The sequence below is a fragment of the Xiphophorus maculatus genome, chromosome 3 (assembly GCF_002775205.1).
Source record: "Xiphophorus maculatus strain JP 163 A chromosome 3, X_maculatus-5.0-male, whole genome shotgun sequence".
Classification (NCBI taxonomy): domain Eukaryota; kingdom Metazoa; phylum Chordata; class Actinopteri; order Cyprinodontiformes; family Poeciliidae; genus Xiphophorus; species Xiphophorus maculatus.
In genome coordinates this window covers 30,539,185-30,566,397 of record NC_036445.1, presented here as the reverse complement: position 1 = coordinate 30,566,397, position 27,213 = coordinate 30,539,185, and the positions used below count along the sequence as shown (strand labels likewise).

General features: G+C 39.8%; 1 protein-coding gene across 9 annotated transcripts; it reads right to left on the bottom strand.

The window, feature by feature from the left end:
• On the bottom strand, positions 1–27,213 carry enpp2 (ectonucleotide pyrophosphatase/phosphodiesterase 2). Of its 9 annotated transcripts, XM_023331525.1 has the most exons (26): positions 27,131–27,213; positions 26,743–26,848; positions 22,190–22,345; positions 20,164–20,289; positions 19,081–19,141; positions 18,881–18,978; positions 18,361–18,440; positions 16,912–17,031; positions 16,161–16,216; positions 14,165–14,230; positions 13,487–13,559; positions 13,303–13,411; positions 11,636–11,761; positions 10,967–10,998; positions 10,730–10,857; positions 9,249–9,324; positions 8,912–8,999; positions 8,085–8,254; positions 7,572–7,622; positions 6,600–6,735; positions 4,698–4,837; positions 4,397–4,532; positions 4,095–4,172; positions 3,820–3,952; positions 1,318–1,471; positions 1–1,206 (listed from the first exon to the last, which is right to left on the bottom strand). In XM_023331525.1, exons 1-26 carry the CDS (start codon positions 27,146–27,148, stop codon positions 1,036–1,038), a joined length of 2,688 nt encoding a protein of 895 aa, XP_023187293.1. In that variant the 5' UTR covers positions 27,149–27,213; the 3' UTR covers positions 1–1,035. The 9 variants fall into 9 exon arrangements, with proteins under 9 accessions (XP_023187293.1, XP_023187290.1, XP_023187294.1 ...); XM_023331522.1 differs by having other exon boundaries at positions 13,303–13,559; XM_023331526.1 differs by having other exon boundaries at positions 6,600–6,645; positions 13,303–13,559.

Genomic DNA, 27,213 nt, shown 5'->3' with positions numbered 1-27,213 from the left:
TGATTTTGATCAAACTTTTATTATAATCAACAAATTTAATTGTGCACAAATCAAAGTCACAACACACACCCACACACACATTCAAGCCACATTTACAGTCCGATATGTTATATTTGTCTCACACACACACACGCAACCTCACAAACACAGATACATCATTACCGTTAAATTGCATTTAAAAGCAACGGCTTTTTTATGAAGGGTGGCATACAGATCAGGTTTATTCAATAATCTCCAGCCAGAGTGATTCCATATCGGCCTGTTGATTATTTTCTAAGCCTGATGAAGTGGTACAACTGCAACTCATCTCACAGCTTCTAAGGGGACTTCATTGTGCTAAGGTTTGAGTGTGTGTGTCTACTTGGCGACCTGCAGGGGGAGTACACAGACCCCTGGAGACAGGCTCCCCCTGCAGGAACTAAGCAGGTATTGAGGATGGATGATTAACACAAATTCCACATGATTCTCATTAAGCTAATCAGAATATTCATGTACTGTGCAACAACATTTCTGAAAGAAACCAAAATATGTGTGACTGTATAGTCACCTGGAGCTGCTGCAGAGAAGATTCTTTGGACTCCAGCTTTAGCTGATGGGATACAGGGGCAACAAAGTGCAGAGGCAGCAGCCTTTAAACCATCTTTGGATGGTTGAGGCGTAACATAACGCCTGCTCAGGAATCACATAAGTGCAAAAATATGATTATTATACCTTTCATTCTGGGATGTTTTGAGTGTAATTTGTAGCTTAAAAGAAAAAATGCAAACAAACTGATTTTTAGTGCAGCATGTTTATACTAAGGTGCCAAGAGGATGTAAAATTGTATCTCTGCAACTCTAGAAAGTCCTTCAGGGAACCGAAAGGCTACATGATCTTCTGGGTCCTCAAAAGGAAGGTGAGATGAGGGATGATTCAAGACCTTTGCACAGTTTTGGAAGAGTTCAGTGGTGTTCTAGCCGTACATACTGTAGACAGACAGAGATGGAAGCGTGTGCCACATTCCTCCACCACAACTGCAGAAAAGGTCAGCAAAGGTCAGATCTCGCTCTCATACGTGTGCATAAATGTTTTAAAGGAAAGGATCTCGGCGTAGCTCCGGCTGGTTCTCCGGAACAGGTCCAGGCCTGTGAGCAGCTCCACATCTCTGATCCGGGCCGTGTGCATCTTCATCAGGTCCTCCACCCAGCGGGACTCATCCTCAGAGCTCTGTTGGGTTGGGGTCACACACAGAAAGTCATGTCCGCTGCTCTCAGAAACAGCCGTGTGGACAGGTAGGACCAGAACTTGAAAGGTACATGCGATGTGATTGGTTCTTACGTTGCAGGTCTCGTCGTTGTGGGATTGGTGTGGGAGGATGAAAGCGGCGCTGCTCAGTGGACCGTTGCATGAGTCTGCAGGCTGTGTGAAGTCCAGGCAGCTGGTCAGGACCACGAAGTAATGAGTCGGGATGGGGACGACTCCACTCACATGGCTGGAAAAGATTTCACCTTTTAGTCAGGAGTCTGCTGACTCTGACTCAGCAATTCTTTCTCCAATTATGAGAGTCTGACATGAACAGCTTATGAAGAACAAAGTCCAAATAAAACTTATCTTTTTTCAATGGCTAATCTACAATTTGGAACTCAGCAGATACTATCTAAACTGACATTAAGAAATTTATTAATGTTCTTTATAATTCTACAAGGAAAAACCATATTTAGAGTACTGTGCAAAACATTTCAACTATGAATAAATGGACCTCCTCCAGTCCGCCCTGAGCTACTAATGCCGTTTGAAGAAATGCACCGATCCCAACCAAAAAGAGCAAGGAGGTGGGTCTGAGGGCTGTCAATCATTCTCATGTAAATGCTGCTAAATGTGGTGATGCTGGAAAAATTGCTTACCATTACAGAAAAACCATTTATCTGCCGTCATCAGTGGCTATGCTAACTGACCTGAGCATCCATAACCTACTATGCTAGCTGCAGCATAGCAGAGAGGAATGTGGTGGGAAAATGAGAGGGGGGATGAGCGGCGCCATATGGAGGGTGACGACGGACAGTGCTAAGACCCGCCTCCTTCCTCTGACTGTTTGTTTCACTGAACTGGGAGCACTGGGAGAAGGCAGAGGAGCTCAATTTTTTTCACAGATTGTCTGTCTCACACTTTAAACAAATATGTAGAAAAAATATATTTTTTATAAAATTTACATACTGCAGTTTTAATGGTTCATGTACACTTTGCTTCCAAGGAGCCACACTTTTAATAATCTAATAAAGAACTCTGGATCAACAGTACCAAGGCTTTATGAAGGTTTTTCTTGGTTTCCCTTCCTTTTGGTTGAACTTACATTCAGTCTCTTCCTTCTTTCTGACTGTGGCAAAATATTGTTATGATGATTAATGTGGACAAGTGCAGGTACAAGTGAGACCTAAAAGCCTATCTACACAAGAAAAAATTAAAAGTTGATTTCTTAGTTTCTGAGAGAAGCACCACTGAGTGCTAGTTAGTGACGCTTCCTCCACCCAACCAAGACAGACGGATGGTTAAAAACTGATGGTTTGCAGAATAGTTTTCTCAGCACCACTCACTTATCAGTTGGAGTAAACTTCTAAAAAGACTTTGTCCACGTTCCTGTTCTACTGCTGCAAACCTGCCTGTTCAGCCCAGCGAATTCCCCCTTTGGTCAGCCACAGTCTCTGATTGAGAGATATGGAAGGTAACCTGTCTTTATACCAACCCACCAATCAATTGACTGCAAACATCCCTATCTGGCCGGCCCCAATGGAACCACAGCTCTCAGGACTCCGCTCCAGCTGGGGGCCCTCAAGGCGAATGTAAAGGCACCCAATCCCGGTTTGGAACCAACCAGGCCGGGGCCTGCAGTTCATCGAGTCTAGTTAGACTCAGAAGGGCCGCATGACTTCACACCTCCACCGAAGATGACAGAGTCTTGCCGTCTTTGAGCCGACCCAGAGGACCAGTTCTCTGTCCGGCAGGCCACAAAAACCGACACATTTGGATATTTCCAAACATTTTAATATTTGGACATATCCAAATGTTTTCTTTGCAAACATTTTTATATGTCCGTAATTAGTTAAAGGTGGACATGTGGGAATCCTAGGATCCAGTGGAGTTAGATTAGGATTAAAGTTAAGATGTAGCTTTTAACCTTGGGTTTCTGAGGGTCCAGTAAGCCCCAAATAACCATTAGAGATTTGTCCATTGTTGGAAAAAAATTCTGAATGTTCATTTATTATTTCAGAAATGTTCCCTATATTTTTAATAGCAGAGGTTAAGTTGTTTATTTTTTCTGTCTATGTACTTAACCTTCATTTAACCAGGAAAACCTAATTGTGATTTTAAAAAAATCTCATTTACAAGACTGTCCTGATTCTTTGTTAGTCCTTATATTTGTTTCTTTTGTTCCCTATATTTATAATTAGTAGAGGCTAGTAAATATCAATTTCACTGACTAATGTTGAACTTTCATTTGATTATTGGATTCTCACAATTTTCTCATAATCTGTAGCTCATAGATCATTACAACAGCTTCATAAAAATATAAATCCTAATCTTGAAAAAAAATGTACACTTTAGATTTATTTCAACTACAGGATAGTTTGAGTATAAAACTGATGTATTGCTTTATATCAACCTGGTTTAAAACCTCGCAGCCAGAAAGCATTAAAGAAACTCATTAGAAACAAAGTTTAGGGAAATAAGAGATGACTGAAGACTTTTGCACAGATATGAACTATTCAGACAATTCACATGAATGAATGAATGAATGAATGAATGAATGAATGAATGAATGAATGAATGAATGAATTCTCCTACTCTCTGATTGTCTCAGCCGAGTCTCTGACTCCATCATAATTGTAGTCAAAGATGGGTCCAACAAGAATGTTCACTCCGTTCCTCTCAGTGGCGTATTTCTTCACCAGAGCTTTCTGAAAAAAAGTCCAGATTCCTGAGTGGGAGTGGGAGTGTGGGCAGAGAGAAGGACGTGGCAGACGTGGGAGTGAATGGTGGAAATGATGATTAAAAACATTGTTAAAACGTCTGAACCTAAAATGAGGAATGCATCAGGATTTCATGAAGTGAGAACTTACTCTTAAATGCAGGATACATGGGCACGGTATTGGTGATGAGGACAGCATCGTATTTTTTCTCCAGGTTTGAGGAAAGCTCTGTGAACACACACAAGATATTCCAACTGATCCCACTGATGATTTTCTGTCGAAATCACAATTATTCATGACTTTAAATCCTAATAAGACCAAGTGAAGTGAGTGGCTGCAATGTGACTAACTATGGAATTGTCTCTCAGGGGTTATGATTACTTTAGCAGTGTGTGGTGGTGTCCACTGAGGTTGAGTGTGTTTTTGGAAGCCTGCAGTGGATATTCACTTACGCGGCGGGTACAGGAAGGCATATGTGACATGTTTCTCTGCTCTGTAGTTGGAACACGACTGGCTGAAGGGCGGTGGGACTCTGGCGTCCGGTCTCACACAGTTGGACAGAGACTCAGGCAGAGGAGACAGCTCTACCTGGATGGACAAAGAAAATGTTACCCCACTTTTACCACTAGGGGGTGCAAGAAGCAAGAGGTTTGCTTGGATCTCTTTAGTGTTTCACAGAAAGACTTTTGAGTATAGTACATGCAAAGAGTGTGTCTTTGACCGTCCGAAAGGAGGGGTCAGGCTGGGCGGTACCTGTCTGCTGACAGTGTAGGATGTCCAGAGGGGCATGAACAGGGTTTCACTGTGGCTGCTGATGTAGTCGCTGTGATGTAGGATGGTGTATTTATCATGGAAGAGGACAGCAGGTCGGCCATACGGCAGGTTCCTGCTGTCTGAGGGACGGAGCACACAGAGGAACACGGCACAGAGAGGCACCAATGTAACAAGGTCCATTTATACTGCCAGGTGTGAACATGCCCTCAAAGTCATGATTATGAAATACTACAGAAACAGTGTGACTTTTCTCATAATTACTGCTTTTGTTATTGCAAATGTAACTTTCAACTTTTGAACTTTTATTTTTTTCTCATGGCAGCTTGGCTTCCATACATTTGACACACCAACAGAAATAAATGAATTATTATGAAGTGGAGGGAAAATGATACATGATTCTCAAAATATTTATTTATTTATTTATTTTTTAATCTTAGATGTTGCTGACAATTATTTTGGGACTGTACAGTTGTAAGATAATACTGGACAGAAATATTGAAAATATCTTTATTGTAAAAAATACCTTTTAAATTCACCACCTTTATTCCAGCTAACAAAATTTCTACCTGACAATGCAAAATATCTGTATGAGATATTAATTACAGTCTGTAAAAAAAATCTGTCACCAGACGCTGGCTGCACCCTGAACCTCCCACTGTAGGAGAACAGACAGAGTGTGATAATGAAATCTATCAGATGGAAAGATTTACATTCTCAATCCATCTTCAGCTGAATGGATGTCCTATGTTAACCAAACACAAAATGCACGAATATTGGATTGATAAGAATTAATTAAAAGAGACGATTCATCTTTCAGGAAGTGTCTATGTGCTGTATAATTTCTTATATAAAAGTAATGTCTTTTCAAAATACTGTAATAATGTATTGTTTCCTCTTTGTGTTCTGTTTTCATTTAGTTTTCTTTTGTTGTTGTAAATGTTAAAGAGAAGGAATTTTGTAATAGATCAGACTGGAACTGGAACTGTGACCTTGAGGTAGAATCAAACTTTTGTAATCTCAATGCTTCAAAAGTAAAGAATATTAATAAAAAAAAAACATAAATGTGCTCTCTATAAATCTCATCTTTATGGAAGAGGGGCAGTTTGATATGTGGTGGACACAACAATCATATTAAAGAAGTGTTTCTGTCAGATTAAACCAAACTGAACGTTTTGGTCTACAACTGACCCTCGCCTATTCATAGATTGACATGAGTGAATTTTTCTGTGAAATGTTGCTAAATTATTTGTGGAACATCCACCCATTCAGTGATGTTTTTTGTAAAGCATATCTAAAATATTTGAAAGTAAGTGCAGCTCAGGCAGCTGAACTAGCCAATCCTGGAGCCCCATTCATTTATCTGGGTGGTGATTGGCTGTACCCCAAGCAGCAAAAACACAGTCCCAAGATGGCTTCCACTGCATGCATTAATGCACATTAAGGAATACTTGGTGTTTGAACTTTTAAAATAAGCATTTTTAAATTCAACTGAGAATCTGTGAAAAAACTTGAACATGTTTGTACAGAGGCTCTCCATCCAATCAAAGAACAGGCAAAACCTCAGACTAGAGTGTGAAAACTGGTAGAGACAGAAAATAACCGACCTGCAGCCAAGAGAGCTTCACAAAATATTGTCTAAATTCAGGGGCAGGCCTCCCTTTTAGATTTTTATTTATTAAAGGAAATCCTGGAACTGTGAATCATTCTCCTTTCCTTTCACTTCACTGCTATTATCTACTTTGTGTTGGTGTGTCATATAAACTCCTATTAAAATGCATCATAGCTGCAGCCTGTTTTTTAGTGTGGTGAAATGTAAAAAAGTTCAAGAAGTGCATTCACTGTTTTTACATATTGTATTTGCAAATCTCATGACAAACTGACCATCAATAGCTTGCCTCAATCGCCGGTTTAGCTCCTCCACTTTGTTCTGTAAGAGACAGAGCCAGAGTGACTCCAGGTTATAGCCTCGTACAAGGGTCACTTTCAAACCTCTCTGGCCCCTACTTTTTACACGCAACTGCAAAAAGATTGGAGATTGAAACAATCTCTTGCCAGAGATCTACAGGGAATAAGAAACACAGTGAAACAGTGCAGAACTGAGTCTCATTCACCACAGAACAAACCAGTGGACTGGAAAACACATTTCATATGCAAAAGAGAATATGAAATGGTAGCCTGTGCATTTGTTTGCAACAAAACACTGTGAACTGAAGGTGAAATGACTCTAGCTCTGCTGCAGAAGGCAAGAAGGTAACAAGATTATTTCAGTTTTACAGGAGGACGTAAAGCAACCCAGTGCAGAATGTTTTGAACATGTCAGACAAGTACAGGTGACTGTGGAGGACACAGGCTTATGCAGATGATCATTTTACAAGTCAATGAATAGTAAATCATGTAAAAATAAATCATATTTAGGATATTTAAACTGAAAAAAATGTCATCTTATTGTCACTTTATTTTGTTAGCATGATTATTTGTTATGCTAGCTGGTCTTGTTACTTAGTCAGCCAGAATTTGTTTGTCATAAACTCAGCTTTAGCGCTGCTTCATGAAAGTTTTTATACTAAATGATGTCACATGAAAATGAACAGTCTGTGCTGCCATGGGAATAACTGACTGACTCCAGATCTGTTTATTCAGATTCTATTGATAAACTATTGGCCCCCATACAGCATCTCCCTTAGGGCCTCCACAAAGCTAGAACTGGCCCTGGCTAAGACCTTCCTCCTGGCTGTACTGCTGTTAAAGCAAAAGCTGGAGTTCTCCCAAGCTTTTCTGTTAGCTGTAGTTCCTTACTCCAAACCTTATGCTGAAGCCATTCTTTTGTGGATCTGGATGGATGTTTGGGCTCACCGTTAATGAAAAAAGAAAATCTCTCTTCACCTTCAGCCTTTCAGCAGACACCTAAAAGCAGGGGTGGAAAGTAACTGGTTACAATTACCCACTTTACTGTAATTAAGTACAATTTGTCTGGACTTTTGACTGTAATTTTTTATCAGTTACTGTAATGTCTCAACATGACTAAATGCTAAAAGTTAATCAAAATGTTCTGAAACATTCTTATTTTAAGTGTGTGCACTTAGCTATTCGCTATTTTTGCTTCCAAACAAACTGGTTTGTTTTTCAGTTGAATTTTTAAAAAAGTTAGGAAATTATTTGCCAAGTTCTCCTTTTTTCCAGGCCAAAACACAAGCATCCTAACAGAGTGTGAAGACTTTTCCATTGTGTTTGTATTATCACACAGCCTTCAAATCTCTCATGCTGTATCAGAAGGTTTTCAGTCTGCTTGCGCTGGTCCTCCACTGTACCTGTGGAATTCAGTAAAGCTAAAACCAGGCATTCCTCTCAGCAGTCTAAAGGGCTGACCTTTTTATCGCAGTTGCAGCCCAAGTCATTTGTTGCCATAGGAATGAGGTTGGAGGCCGTCGGCCTGGACACCTCCTCTGGCATGGTGGGTCTAAAAGTTGGACTTCTCAGCAGGTGGTTCAGACTGCCATGAGTTCCATTGTTTGGAGCCGGTTTTAGACCCAGGAGATCTGAGGTTGGGATAAATCAGAGATTGATTGATTGATTGATTGATTGATTGATTGATTGATTGATTGATTGATTGATTGATTGATTGATTGATTGATTGATTGATTGATTGATTGATTGATTGATTGATTGATTGATTGATGTTAAAGCGTAAGGTGCCTGTTAATGAATGTACAACAATGTTGTCAGAAATATGCCGGATTTAGCGAAATGCTGGTTTCCAGCTGAAGTCCCATAACACTAACAACACAAGGCATAAACATTCACACAGTTTTATACATAAAAATAAAAAAACACAAACAAATAGTTTTTTCTGACTTTATATATAGTTTTAATTTAAGAAGCTAATTTAAAAAATAATTCTGAGCACTATGACCTCTATATGTCACAGGATTGCACTATAAGACCACCATGTTGTCCAATGTGTTCACACAGGATCTTCCACTCACTGTCAGACAATCTGGGGATTGCCTGTTACTTGGAGCCCTAACACATTCCCTGTAATACCTCCTTTAGATGTGACTACTCCTCACTGAACCATTCATGATGGACGTTCTGTGACTGTTTGTCTGAATGAAGCCTTCCAGTTGCAGGAATAGTTTCAAATCAAACACATGCGCTCAGTTTTGAACTCAAACAAATTCAGAAACGGGCCTTACCACACATGACGTTATACAGCTCAATGTTTTCAAAGGCTGGAACTTTGGTCTTGAATTTAAATGAAGGTCCATAGCCCAAGAAAATAGTCTGAAATAGAAGGGTGAGACTGGTCATATGATCAAAAAGAATAAAGAAAGAAAATATGTCCTGCTTTTTTAATACTTTGTGCACCAGTAGGTTTTATTTTTATATAATTGTTGCTGTAGAAAATGTTTTCTACTTAATCGAAACTTTAAAATAATTTGTAATACATATGCTAACATTGTTGGCTTGTTAACATTGTTCTGGCATAGCGTCTGTCTGCTACTCATATAGTGGATGTAAGATGTGAAATACCTGCATGCTGTTGATCTTATTGTCATATCCATGGTCGCCTAAGAATCCACAGTGTTTCCTCCCCACTGGGACTTTCCTGAAGTCCAGTTTGGATGAGATCAGTATCACGTTATTGTTACAGTGGCTTTAAATTCCTCACAATCTGTGGCCAAAGTTCTAGTGAAGCATAACTCAGATCATTCAACTCACTCAGAACAAACATGTAAAGTTTTTCAACTTTGACAAAAAGCGATTTACTCTAAAGAAAGAAATACTTCATTTATTAGTAACTTCCAGTTAAACGCCCTAATGCATATCAGCTTAAGCATAGGTTTGCATTTCAAATTAGTAAAGCCACAAGCATGTAAAAAATGTAACTGAGTAACTGAAAGCATTTTATGACGTGAGAACATTTGGAGTTCTGTGTGTATGTGTGCATGCTTGCTGGGGTGTGTGTGTGTGTGTGTGGTGGGGGGTGCAAATGGTCTAAGACTCTGCTCACAGCCCTGGTGCCAACGATTAGCCCTGTGGAAGGGAGCTACACAGAAACCATAAAGATTTCTTTATGGTTGTGCACTTCAGTGGGGGAAACCAACAGACAGAATGTCAACAACCAAGACCAGTAAAGGTAGCTGTGGTGCTGGCTTTACACCGTCTGCTGGGGTGGCTGGGTGCTGTGTGGAAACCTCCTACAGGTCAACATCATCAGACTCAGTTCAGCTCAGCTCCCCTCAGTTCACTTTACATAAGTTCAGTTTATTTTAGTTTACTTAAGGTTAGCGAAGTTTAGTTAACTTAATTCAGTTCGGTTTAGCTTAGCTTAGTTTAGTTTGGTTTAGTTTAGGTAATCTGTCTTAGTTTAGCTTTGATTAGGCTGGCTTAGTTTGGCTTAGCAACACTAATTTAGCAATAGCTTAGTTTAGCTTAGTTTAGCATAGCTTAGTTTAGTTTAGCATAGCTTAGTGAACTTAATTTGGTTCAGTTTAGCTTTACATAGCTTAATTTAGTTTAATCTTTTTTAGTTTATCTTAAACTAGATTAAGGTAATCTAGCACTAAGCTATTTTACCTTAGTGCACCATTAACATCTCAGCTTCTCCATTATTTCACATATTTGGGGCTTTCATTACTCCTACTGTTAATATGTGGAAGGCAGTCACAGCATGGTTTTTATTTATTTATTTAAGCAGCAGGTTGTTTAAGAAAAAAAGGTTGACTAATATTTAATATATAGTTTACATAACTGACTTTAATATGGTACAGCAACCACTTAAAGAATTTAAGGTGAGGTGGTGTTTTGTTAAAAAAAATAAACCCATTATTTTGGAACCACGATTACTTTTGATTTGGTGAATTTAACTTAGGTGACAAAAAGTTTGCACCCTGCAGTACATCATGTAAAACAATCTTCAGGACTATTGTTTTTGTGCATATAAATTAGGACAATAGTAAAGTTAAGACTGAATATCAAGTGCAGCTGCTGCAGTAGTTCTGTCACCGTACCTGGCCACATGCCACTTCCTCTCCACCAGCAGGTGGATGTCTTCAATACGCCGATTGTTGGCATAGTGCAGTCTCTTAGGCAGGTGCTGCTTCAGGTACGGCTTAAAGTGCTGCTCTGCTTTCTTACACTGTTGAAGAAATCATTTAGATGACGCATCATCACATGTCAAATCAAATTACCTGCATTTCCACTTCCTCATTTCAGACCTTCATATTCTGAACAAATATTTTACTCACTGTTAGATTTGCAACAACAGCCTTGGGGTCATCTGAGAAAAGAAAACATATGATCACACAAGTTGTTGGAGTTTCTGAGAAATGGAGATGACAAGAGTAAGTTTGAAATGTTGGCTTCATCTTTACATCCTTTCATTCTAAACTGCTTGGTTGGTTGAGAAGTCCATCATATGTTCTAAAAAGACCTTAAAGGGATACTTGTTTTTTTGTAAGGTATTATGTGGAAAAATACTGGCATTTTTCTTTTAAATACAGTTTGAGAAGTTATTTCTTGTGCCTTTATGATTTAGGCTCAGTGATGGCATGATGGGGATAGGCTGACCCGAAGCTGCTGAGATAAACGAAACGAGACAAATCCGCTGAAAAATGGTACAATGTTTCTGCTGATGCCTGAATGTACAGTCAGAGATCAGGGCAGGACTATTTCCTTTAGTCCTTGCTCAGTCAGTGAGCCTGTTTGTTCCTCGGCTCCTCATTGCATCTGAAGCACATTGCAGGAAGAATTCAGAGAGTTGCTTTTCTTCATCACAGGTTCTTTAAGCATCATCATCATCAGCAGCATTTCAGATAAAACAAGATAGGAAAAGATCCCTAATCTATCAGTTACTTACAGCAATTCTTGTTTGGTTTTATTTCTTTAAAGCAGAGAGAACAGAACCTTTCACTCACATTTGAGGTTGCTGGGATATCTGGAGCGTATTCTGCCAAGAGACCCAGGGACGAGGATGATGTCATCAACAGTGGTCAAGTAGTTGCTGAGGAACTCTGTGCGATCACAGTGAGCCTCTTCCATACCTGAAACATCGCAGGAGGAGAAGGCAGGTGTGAAACTCTGAAGGATACAAACTTTTCAATGAGGGAAATCATCTAATTGGATTCTTGCTTTACATTTCTGGAAAAGTCTGTAGGCTGGAGTTCATCCTACTCAGTCGATTCACTGACAGACTGATTCTCCTATTGGCTGGCCCACTTTATTCTGCCAATCATTGTTAACTTCTGGAATTGTTGGATATCATCATCTGCACCAAACTTCTGACTGATGACGATCCGTTCTGGTCTTGAGTTCTTGGACGTGGCTCCAGTTTGTTGTCTTGTGTTTCTCCTACACAAGATTTATTAAGTTTCCACTGATTATTGGATTTATGGAGTTTCCACACCACAGATCCAAATTTTCAACCTTTGAGCCACTCTGTTATAACTTCAGCCATGTGACACTGAGCTCCATCATGCTGGAAATTCCACCGATCATGACTAAGTTGTTCCTTGGAAAACATTTTGTTCCCATTCTTTATATTCGTGGGCAGAAGTGAGGAAGCCTGCTGCTTTCTTGAGACACAAACCCAATCCATGGCAGTTCATTTCTTCTTCTCTGGAGAAATGATTTTTCACTTCTCCAGAAATTAAAAATCATTTCTGGAGAAATGACCTCCCAATCAGATGGAAGATTGATCAGAAGATTGACCAGAGAGGACAACTTATCAGGAATTTAGTCAATGCCTTCCGATGTCCTACAGATTAATCTCCACAATGTGAATCTCAACTTGGTGCACTTGATGATCCAGAAAGCTGTTACTTTGTCTGTAATATTCCCAGTTCCCTGAAAGCGACCACGATGAACCCCAATTATTCCCCCAGCAATGTAAACTGCAGTGAAGGTAAACTTTTGATATAAAGAACGTTTGGCAGGTGCATTTAGACCAGCCCTGTTGAATCGAATTCTGGACCATTTGTTCAGAAAGTCCAGGTCAGTTGGGTTGATCTTAATGTACGCTTGATCTCTGGTCCACTTAAAGATACAGGTCTTGGTCCTATTCAAGTAAACTAAATGCAGGAAGCAGAATTCATCACAGAGCCTTGTGGGTAAACACAACCAAAACAGAGGCTTACATATCCATCCGCATTACGAGTTAAAAGCTGTGACAGAAATATCGTCAGGTCAGCTGCTGGTAATTTCAAGCTAATCAGGAAAATGGAGGCTGTGGAGCTGAACCGTACAGTAGAGTAGTGCCACACAAAACTGACAACATCATGAGCTTCTGAGAAGAAGTGGGAGTTCAGAAGACAGACAGGACAAGCTTGGCTCTCTGGGGACCACGTCAAATGCTCCGGTTTCAATGTGGTAACCCAACCGTACCGTGTCTACTGGGCTATTAGTCATAGAAAAAAACACCTCAAACAACACTTGGGTCCCTGCTTCGCTATAAATGCCAAGCAGGCATCTCAAATAGATGTTTTTCAGTTGATCACATTAGAAGCTCTTTAGCTAAAGTCATAAATGAAAAGATGAACAATCAGAATTTCAGATGAGGGTTTGGACTCAGAGCCAGGGTCTGTACCATGGTCTCCCACCAGGATGATGTTGACACATCGGTGCAGGTTCATCTGCTTGAGTCCGTCCATCAGCTGGCCCACAATCCGATCAACCACCCTCAAAGGATTGTTAAGCTGGAAGAGGATAAAGGAAGCCGTGAGCGACCAAACCCTCTCAGGATCAGAATCTCCTGGAACAAACCTACTCACGTCTGCACTTTTTGGGCCCATTTTGTGTCCATAAGCGTCTGGTTGCTCAGAGTGCATGGCATAAACATAGGGCCTGAAACAGAATACAGGTGAAATGGGTGTTAGCTGAACCTGTGGTGTCCAATGCAAAGTTAATACTATTAGCTTAGAAGTGAATCTAATCCTGAGCAGAAGATCGGCTATGTGTCAGATATGCTAATGAACTGTTTTCAAATGATGATTTCATTCATCAAAGGGAAAAAAACTTCTCCAAACCAACCGGGCTCTATGTGAAGAAGTTATTGAAAATTAAATTAACTGGTCAATAACAAGTCAGTAACTACAAATATGAGTTATGTTTTTGTTTAATTTCACCAAACCCTTAGCCCAGGCCTGATTATGGCCAAATCTAAAGAAACAATAAATTACTTATGTAGAACTCATGATATCACTGAAAGAAATTCAAGAACAGTTGGGAAACAAAGTCACAAAGAAAAACAACCAAATGAGAGATTTGGAGTGGCCTAGTAAAAGTCTGGACTTCAATTCTACTAGGAGATGTGTAGGAATAGGTAGACTGATGATCAGTAACACCTGAGAGAGACTGAAAAGGAAAGACAGGTCAAAAATCCAAACTAGGTTTGTTTCAGTGAGAGGAAAGTATGACCAGAGACAACATATGTGTGAATGTGTGATCACCTCTCTCCTTCAGGAAGATGGAGCCACTGCAGCAAAGTCAGGATCCTCCTCTCCGAAGGAATGGCCCTACAAACAGAAACACCTTCTGCTGTTAAAGCCTCCACATTCTGATATTAATACTAAAGCTATGAGGGGGCAACATTTAGGACAAACAAAACATTTTTAATAATTACATTTTACATCATTTTCAACTTTGCAGGGGAAAAAAATCCTGATCCCAATAAAAGTTCACACTTTTTCTGATGTTTGTTCAAGAGAAGGGATGAATTCACTCAGCTGATTTTCTCAAACTGAAAAGTATTTTCCAAATGGGACAATAAACAATGGGACAATTTTGTGGTCTATCACACATATATGGTTTTTTTTCTCACTTTCTGAAGTTAAATCAGACCTAACTTTTCTTTTAGACTCACCAAAATTATTTCTAAGTGTTAAATGGCAGTAAAACAAAAAATATGTCAGAAGAAATGTATTTATTAATGTCTTCAAAATCAAGAGTTTTGCAAAGTGAAGAAACATCACATTACAGAAAAAGTGTTATCATCAGTGATCATTCTGACTAGTCTAAGCATTAATGACAGAATGCATGAATGCTCTCAGTCATGCACTCAGCTAGCTACCCACGCTAGCTACCACATTGTGGGTAGCTAGCTGTAGCGCAGCAGAAAGCTAGTATGAGGATGTATGCAGCACACAGGAAAAAACAGTGTTAAAGGGTTAAGAGAGGAGCCATGTTGTGACGACTTCCTGAAAGTGGAGTTTCAGAAAGAGCAGGAATTTTTTAACTCCTGCTGTTTCTAATTTTACACCAATTTAGACAAATTTCTTTTAAATCATATTTGCTATCATTAGCATTTTTAAGCAAATGAAGGTAACATAGTTACTTGACTGTGCTATAAAATGCCACTATGCCACAAAAGGCTTGAACGATCCTAACTTGGAGCGTTCCGGCTTTCAGGCCAAAGCTGCCTCTGTGAAGTGATGAGGACCATGGCCAAGTTCCTGGCTCTCATACAGTCTCCAGCTGTCAACCATCAGTCCTCAACGTTTTGCTTTTTGTAGCCGCCAACAAGGCATTAGTCTGGCAGTGTATTTGAAAAGATAAATATCTGCTTGGGTTTTTGGATATTTGAACATTATTCCTGATAGAATTGTTGGACTTCTTATAAACTGATTGGCTTCCTGTTATGTACCGGGATTTTAATTGCAGTCCAAAAACATTTTAGGTTTGAGGTCAGGGCCAATCCAGAAGGTTCTGCTTTTTTATGAGTGTTTTGGATCAATGCACTGTTTGGAGCACTGTGACAAATTAAGAATTATGTGGTGAGAAATCTACAGTCTGTCATTTCATCATTTTAATGTAAAATCTGTTGAAGGATGTAAAAATTAGAGCTGCACAATTTTAGAAAATAATGCAAAGATGATAACAATTGTGATATGTGCTTATTTTCTTCCTCATCTGGTCATCCATCACTCTATGACCTTTAGCATTGTGGGTAATATCATTACTGTTCAATGTGAACATCTGCAGCCATAAGTCTCTGTCCAACAAGCTAAGATCACATTCAGGTGTAAAATACAAGTTCAACATGCAAGTGAATATATTAGCCAACAATTATTGCACTTATAACAGTGCTTCGCAATCTGAATATTGCATAAACTAATATTGCGATAACTAAATATCTGCAATATATTGTTCAGCCCTGGTGAAAATCATCAAGTAAAACCTGATTGACAGAATGTGGTGAAGCTTTTCTTATTTAGACAAATAACAGATTTGCTAAGAGATGAAAGTGGATGTGCAGTGTTTTCATTAACCACTAGGGGCTAGATATGAAACAAAGTCATTGACAGCCTGTGAGCAACATTTTAGATATTAATATAATCTGAAATTTCTGCTGGAACTGTAAGTTTTGAAAATACATACAAGATTGTTTTTACATGGAAAATGTCTCCATGTAAAACTCAGTGGTGACGTGTTTATGTGTGAACTTACACAGGCCAGAAGAAGTTGGCAGCTTTCAGTCCCTGTTTGAGGGCAGTGATCCAGATCTGAATGAAGAAACTCTCGGTTAATTATTATTATGTTTCAATTCATATAAAAGTGTTAAGTGGAAGCTAATAACTGTTCTATTAGAATAATTCATTCTTTCAGATCTATATTTCTCCCAAATTTGTGTCCATTATTAACTGTTAATAACTAATAACTGTTCTATATAATAGAATTATTCTATTAGAATAATTCATTCTTTCAGATCTATATTTCTCCCAAATTTGTGTCCATTACTTTTTCTGGAAGAGCGTTTTTTTTTCAATTTTCAGCAAAAAGCTGAAAATTAGAAACAGAATTACAATACCAAGCTGAACGACTGAGAAACATCCAAGCTTTAAGTTGACGACATTTATTGAGTGGAAAAAACAAACAAATCTCATATAACAAAGTAACAAAAACATTTCTTTTGTTTGTTTGTTTGATCTCATCAGCAACTTCTAATTACTAATCCACAACTTTCTGTTTCCCTGGGGAGTAAATATGATGTAACACGGAGCAGAGGCCTATTTGTTTTGGCTGCTGATGGGGAACCATAAATCCAGCGCACAGGATGACCACTGCTACAGAACAGTAGCAATGTGTTACCATAACAACCATTAAGTACCATCTGCTATCTTTACACATCTTTACAAATGTGATGATGTGTTGTTGTTAGAGGCCCAGACAAAAATGCTGGGCCTCTGCAGGGACTTACTGGTTGTCCTCCCCACCAGCGGTGGTTCAGCTTTTCTCTGCTCCTCAGGTTGAATGTTGCATTAAATATTGAGTCATACATGGAGTTTCCAACGATGCCATGAGACTCTGGATAGAGACCCTTAAATGAAACGATTGGTCATATATGAGTCATACCAGCTGTTTTATTTACTTATTTAAAAACCAACTAAGTATTAATCAATCAATCAATCAATCAAATTTTATTTGTATAGCACATTTCAGCAGCAAGACATTTCAAAGTGCTTTACATCATTACAAACACAGAAACACAATGCAACATAGAATCAATAATCAAAACACAGCATTAAGTCAAGTTCCATCAGTAAATTTGTAATTGATTACATTTCAAATACAATTCTAAACAGGTGGGTTTTTAGTTGAGATTTAAAAGAAGTCAGTGTTTCTGCTGTTTTACAGTTTTCTGGACGTTTGTTCCAAATTTGTGGTGCATAGATGCTGAAAGCTGCTTCTCCTCGTTTGGTTCTGGTTCTCGGGATGCAGAGCAGAACCAGAACCGGAAGACCTGAGAGGTCTGGAAGGTTGATACAATAACAGCAGATCTTTAATGTGTTGTGGTGCTAAGCCGTTCAGTGATTTGTAAACTAACAACAGTATTTTAAAGTCTATTCTTTGAGCTACAGGGAGCCAGTGGAGGGACTTTAAAACTGGTGTTATGTGCTCTATCTTCCTGGTTTTAGTGAGAACGCGAGCAGCAGCATTCTGGATCAGCTGCAGCTGTTTGATTGATTTGTTGGACAGACCTGTGAAGACGCTGTTGCAATAATCAGTACGACTGAAGATGAATGCATGGATGAGTTTCTCTAGATTTTGCTGAGACATTAGTCCTTTAATCCTGGAAATGTTCTTCAGGTGATAGAAGGCCGACTTTGTAACTGTCTTTATGCGGCTCTGGAGGTTCAGGTCAGAGTCCATCACTACTCCCAGGTTTCAGGCCTGATCGCTGGTTTTCAGTTGTAATAACTGAAGCTGTGCATTGACTCTAGATTGTTCCTCTTTAGGTCCAAAAATAATAACTTCAGTTTTGTTTCTGTTCAGCTGGAGAAAGTTTTGGCACATCCACACATTTATCTGTTCTAAGCATCTGTTCAGTGATTGGATGGGCTCTGAGTCACCTGGTGACATCGTAATGCAGAGCTGTGTGTCATCTGCATAGTTATGGTAGTGCTGCTGTGGTGAGCACGAAAACCAGACTGGAAGGAGTGAAAGCGGTTGGTTATCGTTAGGAAGCTAGTTAATTGTTTACACACAGCTTTTTCAATAACTTTGCTGATGAATGGAGGTTGGAGATCGGCCTGTAATTCTGCATTAGTGATTTGTCCAGATTGTTCTTTTTTATAAGTGGTTTGATTAATATAGGTAGGATGTGCAGATATTAATATTTGTAAGGATAAACTGAAATCATACTCACTGTTGCTATTGAATAGAGGTTAGGGAAGGTTTTGGAAGGATAAACAGGCCTCATGTAAGGAGCGTGGGTTCCACATGTTCCTAAATAATAAAAACATTTTAATTATCTGATTTAATAAAAAGTCAGCCATGAATTTAACACAATGAACACAACACAAAATTCTGTTTAAAGGTAACTGTTTTTATGCAATTTAGAATAATTATTAGTAGGAATAGGTTGTTAATTAAAATACAAGAAAAATGAATAAATACATAAATAAAATGCAGGGAACTGACAGATTTTTTTTTTTTTTTGTAGAAAGCAGGTAATATAGTTTCCCAGTAAATTTCCCAGCATCAAAAAAGGGAAGAGTCTTGCACTGCACAATCATAACAAAGATCAGCTGATTCAGCTAAGAGGGATTTGGTTGTGCTGACAATATCATCCCTACTTCATAATATAGAAGGAAATCATTGTTTCTGTGTTGCATGCTTCATTTTGAAGATGTTAATTGAAGCTAATAAAAAAGATGCTAACTCACGGAGTTTTTCGATGTTGGGTATGATGGAGTTCCCCCTCTTCACGTAAGACGCTCTGAACCCATCGAGAGACAGTACGATGAGAGGTGGACGAGCAAACCTGCACATGGACCAACATGGAATGTGAAGGGCAAAACTTCGTCAGGCTATTGTAATCTCATTCCTTTCTTCAACACTGCGAAGGTTTCAAGTATTAACATACCCAGCAGGACACTCTGGGCTCCTGATTTCCTCACATTCATCCTGCACCCAGGAAGTTTCTCCTAAAGGGATCCAAAAGGGAGGTGAAACGAGGCAGCAGCCACATTCCAGAAAGCCGAAACATTCCTCAACTTTAATAAGATAAGCAACTATTGCAGGGAACAGGTATTTGTCCCATCAAACACTTTTTAAACTCTTTTTTTCCCCAAATAAATATTTCTTATTATTCTTATTTCTTATTCACTTCATTTGATTTGTTGTTCTTCATGATTTCAGTGAGTGACACCAATATTTAACAAGCTTTCAACTTTCTTTAAGGAGAAATGGGTCCAATCAAGTTGTTAAATCAAGAATGAACTGTAATTGATTACATTTGTGTAAAGCTGAGTAGGTTTTACAAACCACACCCAGGTCTGATCAGTCCAGTAGAACCAAGAATTCCCTTCAACAGATCATGCCTAACAACATCAATCCATCCATCCATTTTCTGTTCACCCTTTGTCCCTAATGGGGTCGGGAGGGTTACTGGTGCCTATCTCCAGCTACGTTCCGGGCGAGAGGCGGGGTTCACCCTGGACAGGTCGCCAGTCTGTCGCAGCCTAACAACATGAAGTAGGCAATAAGATCTCTAACAACAACACATCATGCCCTGATCAAAAAAGTTCAAAAACAGAAGAGAAACAAATTCTCTGGCATCCATCAGTCTGGAATGGGTGATGAAGCCATTTCTGAGGTTTTGGGATTCCAGAGAACCACAAGGAGTCATATCTGATATAGATGACATATTTATAACAACTGAACTTAACATATCTATTGATTGTGCTATAAAATAGCTCTGTGTGTTTGGAAAACACATAATATTGCCCCTTTAAAAATATCTAACATCAGCCGATACCGATGTTGATATTGATGTTGACGCTGATGCCGATATATCGCACATCCTGATCACAGACTTGACAGCAGCTGCTGCCAAGAGAGGCTTAGGGGGTAATGACTTTTTCAGAAAGGCGCAGGTTGTTTGGTGCAGTAATCATCATCTAAAAACATTTTTTGTTGTTTTTTAGGTAAGGTGGACGCTCCAAACCTCTGCACAGCTTCCTGTAGTTGGTGCAGCAGTCTCCCCTGGCGAGGCAGTCATCAGAGCAGTGGCAGGCGTGCTGTTCATTCCGGGTCTCACCGCATCGATCCTTGCTGCATTCATAACCTCCCTCTGTACACAACGAGGAACAGGAAGCAAGAAGGGAAAACTGCTGACTCAATGATCCTTATGGAGTTCTAACTAATCTTAGAGATTATCGTGAAAAGCACGACATCACGGTGACAGTGGGTAGCGGCGGTGAGGCTGGGCAGTGGGCAGGCAGCCGGGGGTCTAAAGTGACTTTTGTGGCTTAAACAGTTTTCCTTTTGAACAGAGTTTTTATTTGGGATGTGACACTGTCAGGGAAAATTGCATCATGGCTTTAAGGCACATTCAGGATTAAAGTGGCCAATCAGCAGTGAGCCAAAGACCACCAGGCTGAAGGAGGGAGCATAAAATCAGACCACCAGTGCTGGAAGTAGCAGGGGGGAAATGTTGACACTGCAGAGGGAGAGAGAGAAAAAACAGCAAACCTGTTTCAGCATCATTAAGTGCAGCTCACTCTTCCAGCTCATGCAGCTGAACCATCAGCTTGATAGTTTTCTGTTATTTCTGTAATGAATAATTCTTTCATGTTAAAAACTATTTAGAGATTACATCTATGCTGAACAAATCTTTCTCTTTCAAACCCTGTTTCATTTGTTGCTGCCTTTATGCACTGCTTCATGAAAATCATGGTCTTTTAATAATGGAAATGTTTCGATCAGAAATGCTGTAAGTCCTGCTTCAAACGGACGACTGACGAAACAAAAGGGCCTCCGGTTTTTATGCACGTAAATAAAATGGTGCAGTATTGGAAGATCAAGATGAAAAGCAGCTACATGCTTTAATAAAGGCTTACAAGAAAACTAAAATGGATTTTAATGATCGGCTCTGCTGAGTGGAGGCTGCATGGTGCAAGTATCAGTACTTTCTGTACAGTTTGCATATTTTCTCTGATGATATGTGAGTTTTCTGTCGGTGCTCTGGTTCCTCCCACAGTATAAAGACATGAATGCTGATAAACTATGCTCTTTAATTGCCCTTTTGCCAGTATGAATGTTTTTTCAGTGTCTCCATGTTTCCCTGGCAACCTTTCCCAGGTGAGCCTCACCTCTCACCTCATGACCTGGAGGCAGGAACCAGATTACCTGACCTGGCAGGGATAAGCAGACATAAACTGTGGCTGGATGATCTCAGCTGTGGTTTCAGAATCATCTCCCATTTGTTGCAACCATCTCATATGGTAGAAGCCAGACCTAGCTGGGTGTTGCTCAGAAGTAATTGGCAGCAGACCACCTTTGTTGATTGACCGGTGGATTTACATCACTGACAACGTCTCAACTAACGTTTTCAATCTGCAATAAGAACCATGGCTGTTGGTGAGACAGTGAACTGCAAATAGATAATTCCATGGTCAAACTTTAAGGTTCAAACCTTTTTAGACAGCCTTCAGCATCAACTGGACTGGGCAACTAGCAAGACCAGAATATACAGAGAGATTTCAGAGAAACTGGACACTCAACGCAACACACACACAAATGACATCATCGAAGCATCAACTGTAGCTCCTGTACGCTCATGGTACGTATTTCCACATCCCCCCACGTTCCTGTCCATGTTCACCCCCACATGGTGAGGAACACATTACCAATGGAGACACACCCAATGTGGCTATAATTAAACCAGACAATAACTGGTGAGACTTCACAATGAAAAGATGCTTTATGTAGCTAATACTTCTGTTAACTCTACTTTTTTACAAAGTACTCTAGCATCCAGGATAACTTTCTATTGGAAAACAACTCCTCTTTCCGTGTAAACTAGAAACTTTAAATACCAGGTGATGAGGACAGACTGTGATCTGACCTGGATCACTGAGGAGCTGCTGCGGCTCTGCAAGTCCCAGCAGAGAGATGAGAGGAACAATGCAGGAGTGATACGGTCTTGAGGTGTCACAGGTTAGCATGAAGGCATGTTTGTGTTGCCGTACCTGTCCGGAGGCAGAGTTGGTTGAAGTCAGAGCAGCAGCTGTTGTAGGTCTTACACAGGTTGTCACAGCGACAGTTTGGGGCCTCGGCCTCCACTAGCTCATAGCATCTGTTCCTGCAGGAGCCGGAGGTCGGCACATAGACCGGCAAGGAGCGAGCTGCCGACAGGAGAAACAGAGCTTCAGGAAGAATATCTAAACCTCAGGTCGTCTTCGTCATCCACGGCTTACACGGATATAATCGAGATGAAATAAGGTGCATCTGGTAGAACATCAAGCCCTGTCACATTTGTGAAGTGTCATTTTTTTATGCTCCTGTTTCATACAGTGTTTGTTTGTTGGAATAAAAGCTGTAAACTTTTACAGTGTTCTACTGCATCAAGGATTGGTTGGCATCATTTGCTCTGATGACACTGTTCCATCCTTTATCCATACTTACTGATCATATCAGGGTTGTTCAATTCTCCAACCTTCAGTGTGACCCCTTGACCTCTCCAAGTGGTCAAATACTTATGTCAACAGGTTCAGCTGCAGAGGTGTACAGTGCTGTTATTGGCTGCTGATATAATGACAGAAGCCACACTGATGCACAGTTTATTACATGAAGAACCAATGATGAGGTTTAAGGTCAGGTCTGTGGAGAAAGCTCCAGTTTTCAGGAGTTTTCTAGTTCTAGTTCTGAAGTTTGGATGCTTTATCAGCTGACATTTTGCTGAAAACTCAAGCAACATTTTTACAGTTTTTCCTTGTTTTATTGTATCACAGCCTTATTCCAAAATGTGCTAAATGAATCTCTTTCCTCAAAAGCTTGAAGAGAAAAATACTGTAAACTGATGTGATTAAGCTCATTGAGGTAAGATGCTACGCTAAAGCTACAACTTAGCTTCTCGTCTGTCCTTTGAAGTCTTTACATTGAGGCCTGGTGTGTTGCTTTTAGAACTTTCTGTTCTTTTCAGGTGATTTATGGAGGTTGACCTGTGTGTGCCTATTAACACTGAACTCTACTTAATAATTATTAATGATTTAACAATTGTGCAGTTCCACTTTACCAGAGGGCCAGATTGCTTTGGATTGCTCTAATGAATTAAATCTTCATTTGAAAGCTATATTTGAGATTTGCTCAGGTTATCTTGTCTTGATGATCTTAAACATGAAATCTGAAAGCAGGTAAATACTTTTTCACACCGTTGTGTTTGCTAGGTCATGTATTTTATTATTTCCTGATAGTAAGTTGTGACAATGATTATGTTAGATGTACAATAAACACATGCTGAGGTGAAAACTGATAAAAGAAACAGAATTTAGAGCAGAAGTGGGCAGTGTGTTTGGTTGGGGGATCGTGGAAATAAAATCTATCTTGGTTTGAGAGTGGACAGTCTTGGAGGAATAAGGGGTGGAGAATGAGCTCCAATGCTCTCCTTATGGTGATTGTAGGCCGATCAGCATCATACACTCTGTCTCTGTGAGGGAACATGAGTCGACCAATCACAGCCTCCCCCGGCTCACAGAGATCTGTTGTAAACTCCCCGCCGTGCTCCACTCCCTCGCTTCGTTTGCACTGGCACACACGTCTCGTCCTGAAGTCAGCCAACTGTGTATGAGAAATTTGTCCGTCTAACCGCATGTTGCTTGCATTTTCAGGACCCATCTAATGAAAACTGCCAGGGTTGTCGTGGTAACTGATGTTTGTGTGTCTCAAGTGAAAATATATCACTTTCTGAGAATGAGAACTGTTCACACTCTCATTATAACCAGGAAGATAGAACACACCACCCCAGTTCTAAAGTCCTTCTATTGAGAGAATAGAGAAGATTATAAACCACAGAACAGCTTTACATCACAACACATTAAAGGTCTGATGTTGATCAACTTTCCTCTGCATCTCCAGAACCAGAACCAGAACCAGAGTTCAGTTTTTATGCTTCTGTTTCAGCTCAGTAACTTAGTGCTGAAACACAAAGTTACTTTTTAAATCAAGGCTAAAAGCCCACCTGATTAAAGCTGCTATTCATTAATAATAACTGTATTGACTGATATATTTGGTGTATACTTGCTTGATGATTGTGATGAAGGCATTAGACAAAATGTAATGTTTATTACTTGCTTAATAATTGGTTACAGTTTTATGTAGAGCACTTTGAACAGCCTTGTTTCTGAAATGTGCTATACAAAACTTGACTTAACTTCCTTAAACATAATATTTCAAAAAATTAATATTTGTATATTTGTATATGCATATATATATATATATGTACATATATATATATATAATGTTGATCCAACATTCAAACTAAAAAAAGCTTGTTTCAGAAAGCAGCAGCTGTGACGTTTTAAGATTACAGTCAGCTCCAACTTTACTTACACAAATTAATCAAATTAACCATTAAGCAGCACAGTGTGTAGATAATGTTACAGAATGTCCTTCAACCTCATCTTAACACAAAATAATACAAAGAAAACATAAGTTCTCTGTCTGAAACATGTTCATGTTGCGTTTGATTCCTGTTGAAAGAAGCTGCAGAAATCTGAAGGGAATCTTGTTGTTTTTGCTTCATGTGGGTTTTCTGCTGCACAGCTCTTCACATGTTCAATAGCTGCTAGAACATCATTTCCCAGCAGGCTGAGCACCACCTGCTCAGCCTCTGTGCTATTCTCAGTTCATGCTTTCAAACCACAAACTTGATTTCTATCATTTCTGACATGATCAAGCCAAAGGAATAATCCTCCACCTCAGGTTTCATGGACATTTTTCCTTCACACATGAAGGATTACTGACTGAGATTTTTGTGTTTTTATAGCTACATAGAAAACCATGTTAGTTTTAGCCTATTGCCACCAAACTTAGACACAGCAGGGAGCCTCTCTGCCTGGCTAGTGCCAGCTTTTCATTGCACGTCTTCAGTCCAAGCTGAAACCAGCAGAAATATGATTAGACGTTATTTTTAATGTATTTATTCATTTTTCAGAAGAATAGTATGTCAACACAATACTATGGTATTAGAGCACTTCTAATTTTGAGGGACTTGAAAACCGCCTACATAAAACATACAAACTAATAATTCTTGCATCTTATTTTCTTACATGGTCATTCATGTAAGTCGTACATATAAATAATAATGATAATAATAATTTTGGAGGAGCAGTGTAGGTCCCTTAGGTTTTGGCCCTCTGTGGCCCCAGAGTCAATGTTGTGTCTCCGTTTCTTGTTCACCTGCACCTCCATATTGAGACTGAAGGTCCCTACGGCAACCCTCTAACATCTTGAGCTTCAGACAGCCTCTACCTTCACTTCTCACCATGTACACACACACTCCTATACACACACACCTACAACCACATTATTACGTCCACTGTCTGTATCAGCTTATCCTCAAGGCGACACCTTGCTGCCTGTCGTTACTGTAATTCTTTATAGCCTGTTATGCAGCATTTTTGTTTTCATCTTTAATGGAGCAAATCTGGACTGACACTGCTGAGCAACCAGACCCACAATGTTGATCTTCTGGGTTCTTCAGTATTGTCATTTGAGACTATTAGTTTTAATTCAGTTTCTGAGAATTAACAATGCGCTAAAGGTCATAAAGCATCTCAGTTAAAGACTGGACTTTAACTAGGTCACTCAGAAACTTTCTTTTATTTGTGTTTTGATGAATTCAGAGGTGGACTTAATGTTGTACTTTGGATAACTGTTCTGCAGCACAACCCTACTGTGTATAAGTTTAAAGTCATGAATGGAGAAATATCAAAATTTATGTTTTCATTCATCTGGAACCAGAAAGTAATTCTGTTCCACTATCTACCTCCATGTTTTACTCTTTTCCTTCAATAAAGTCACCATTCAAAAATTGCATTTGTTCTCTCTGGTTATGTTTGTCTGGTACTAACGTCGCCATATGATTTGAACTGGGCCCAAGACTTAGAATATGTGCTTTGCATTGTACTTTATATCAAAGTCATAGGCAAATTGTTTAAAAATCTTGGGATTTTGATGAATATAAACAAAATTCAAGAATTGAAAATTAGGAAGTTATCTGCATTTTGGGGGAACAACTTGAAGCTATTGCTATTATGCATTAATACATCAATACTACTACTTGCTAATGTATTATAGAATTAGTAGAATAATTTGTCTGTTGTAGAAAGGTCATAAAACCTGGCTACAGCCCAGGAGCCCACATCCTTGTAAATGCGACTCTTGATCTGAAACATTAAAATCTTTAAGGGGATGAATAGTTTTTCACAGCTGTATATGAAAATATACAGAAGATCAGTTCAATTAGGGCTTTTTAAGATCTGAGGCTGTTTTATTAACAGCTATGATTAAAAACTGTCCCTGTGTTGTCATCTCATGCTGATGTCCTCCTTTCCTTCATCGTAATGATGGGGCCCACAGCCACATGCAGCTCATTAACAGGCAGCAGGAAGGAAACTTTTCAATGACATGATCCCTGAGGAGAATCCGTTCTATACACACACACACACACACGCACACACACGCACACACACACACACACACACACACACGGAGCTCAAGGCCAAAGTCACAGTGTACTCACTCTCCATCCTGGCTGCGGTCCCGTCCTCTCCTGAGCGCTTGGGCCGCCCGGAGACAAAGCCCCAACACAGGTCCGAGCTGCACAGCACCGACAGCATCCACACACACTGAGGGAACAGCAACCAGCCTGGCATTACAACACACTCTCACACTTCAGCTGTTTAACTTCTAACTGCAAGGCAAAATGCAAGCTGACTGCTCCTGCTGCAGGAGGCTGCTCCTGCACCCTTTCAGACCCCACACACACCCCGGACAGTAGGGACCACCCACATGCCAGAAGCTTGCAACTGACACACACACATCCAGATTGGTTCTGCAGCTGGAAATGAGAAAGCAGAGTAAATATGCCAAACCCAGGCAGAGCAAAGCAGCAGCATGTCTTACCGTACCAGTTTCTGCAGCAACATGCTTCCCCTGACAGCAGTCCTGAGCTGAGGGTCCGAGACACTTCAGGAGCCAAGGACCACTGAGG

Bases quoted from the DNA above. Each gene is read 5' to 3' on its own strand.
- enpp2 (XM_023331522.1), bottom strand. The intron at 11,762-13,302 runs GTACAGACCCTG...GCGATGTTTCAG, and splicing joins CATCCTGGTGGGAGACCATG to GTATGGAAGAGGCTCACTGT. The intron at 4,838-6,599 runs GTCAGTTTGTCA...TCCGTCCCTCAG, and splicing joins ATTGAGGCAAGCTATTGATG to ACAGCAGGAACCTGCCGTAT.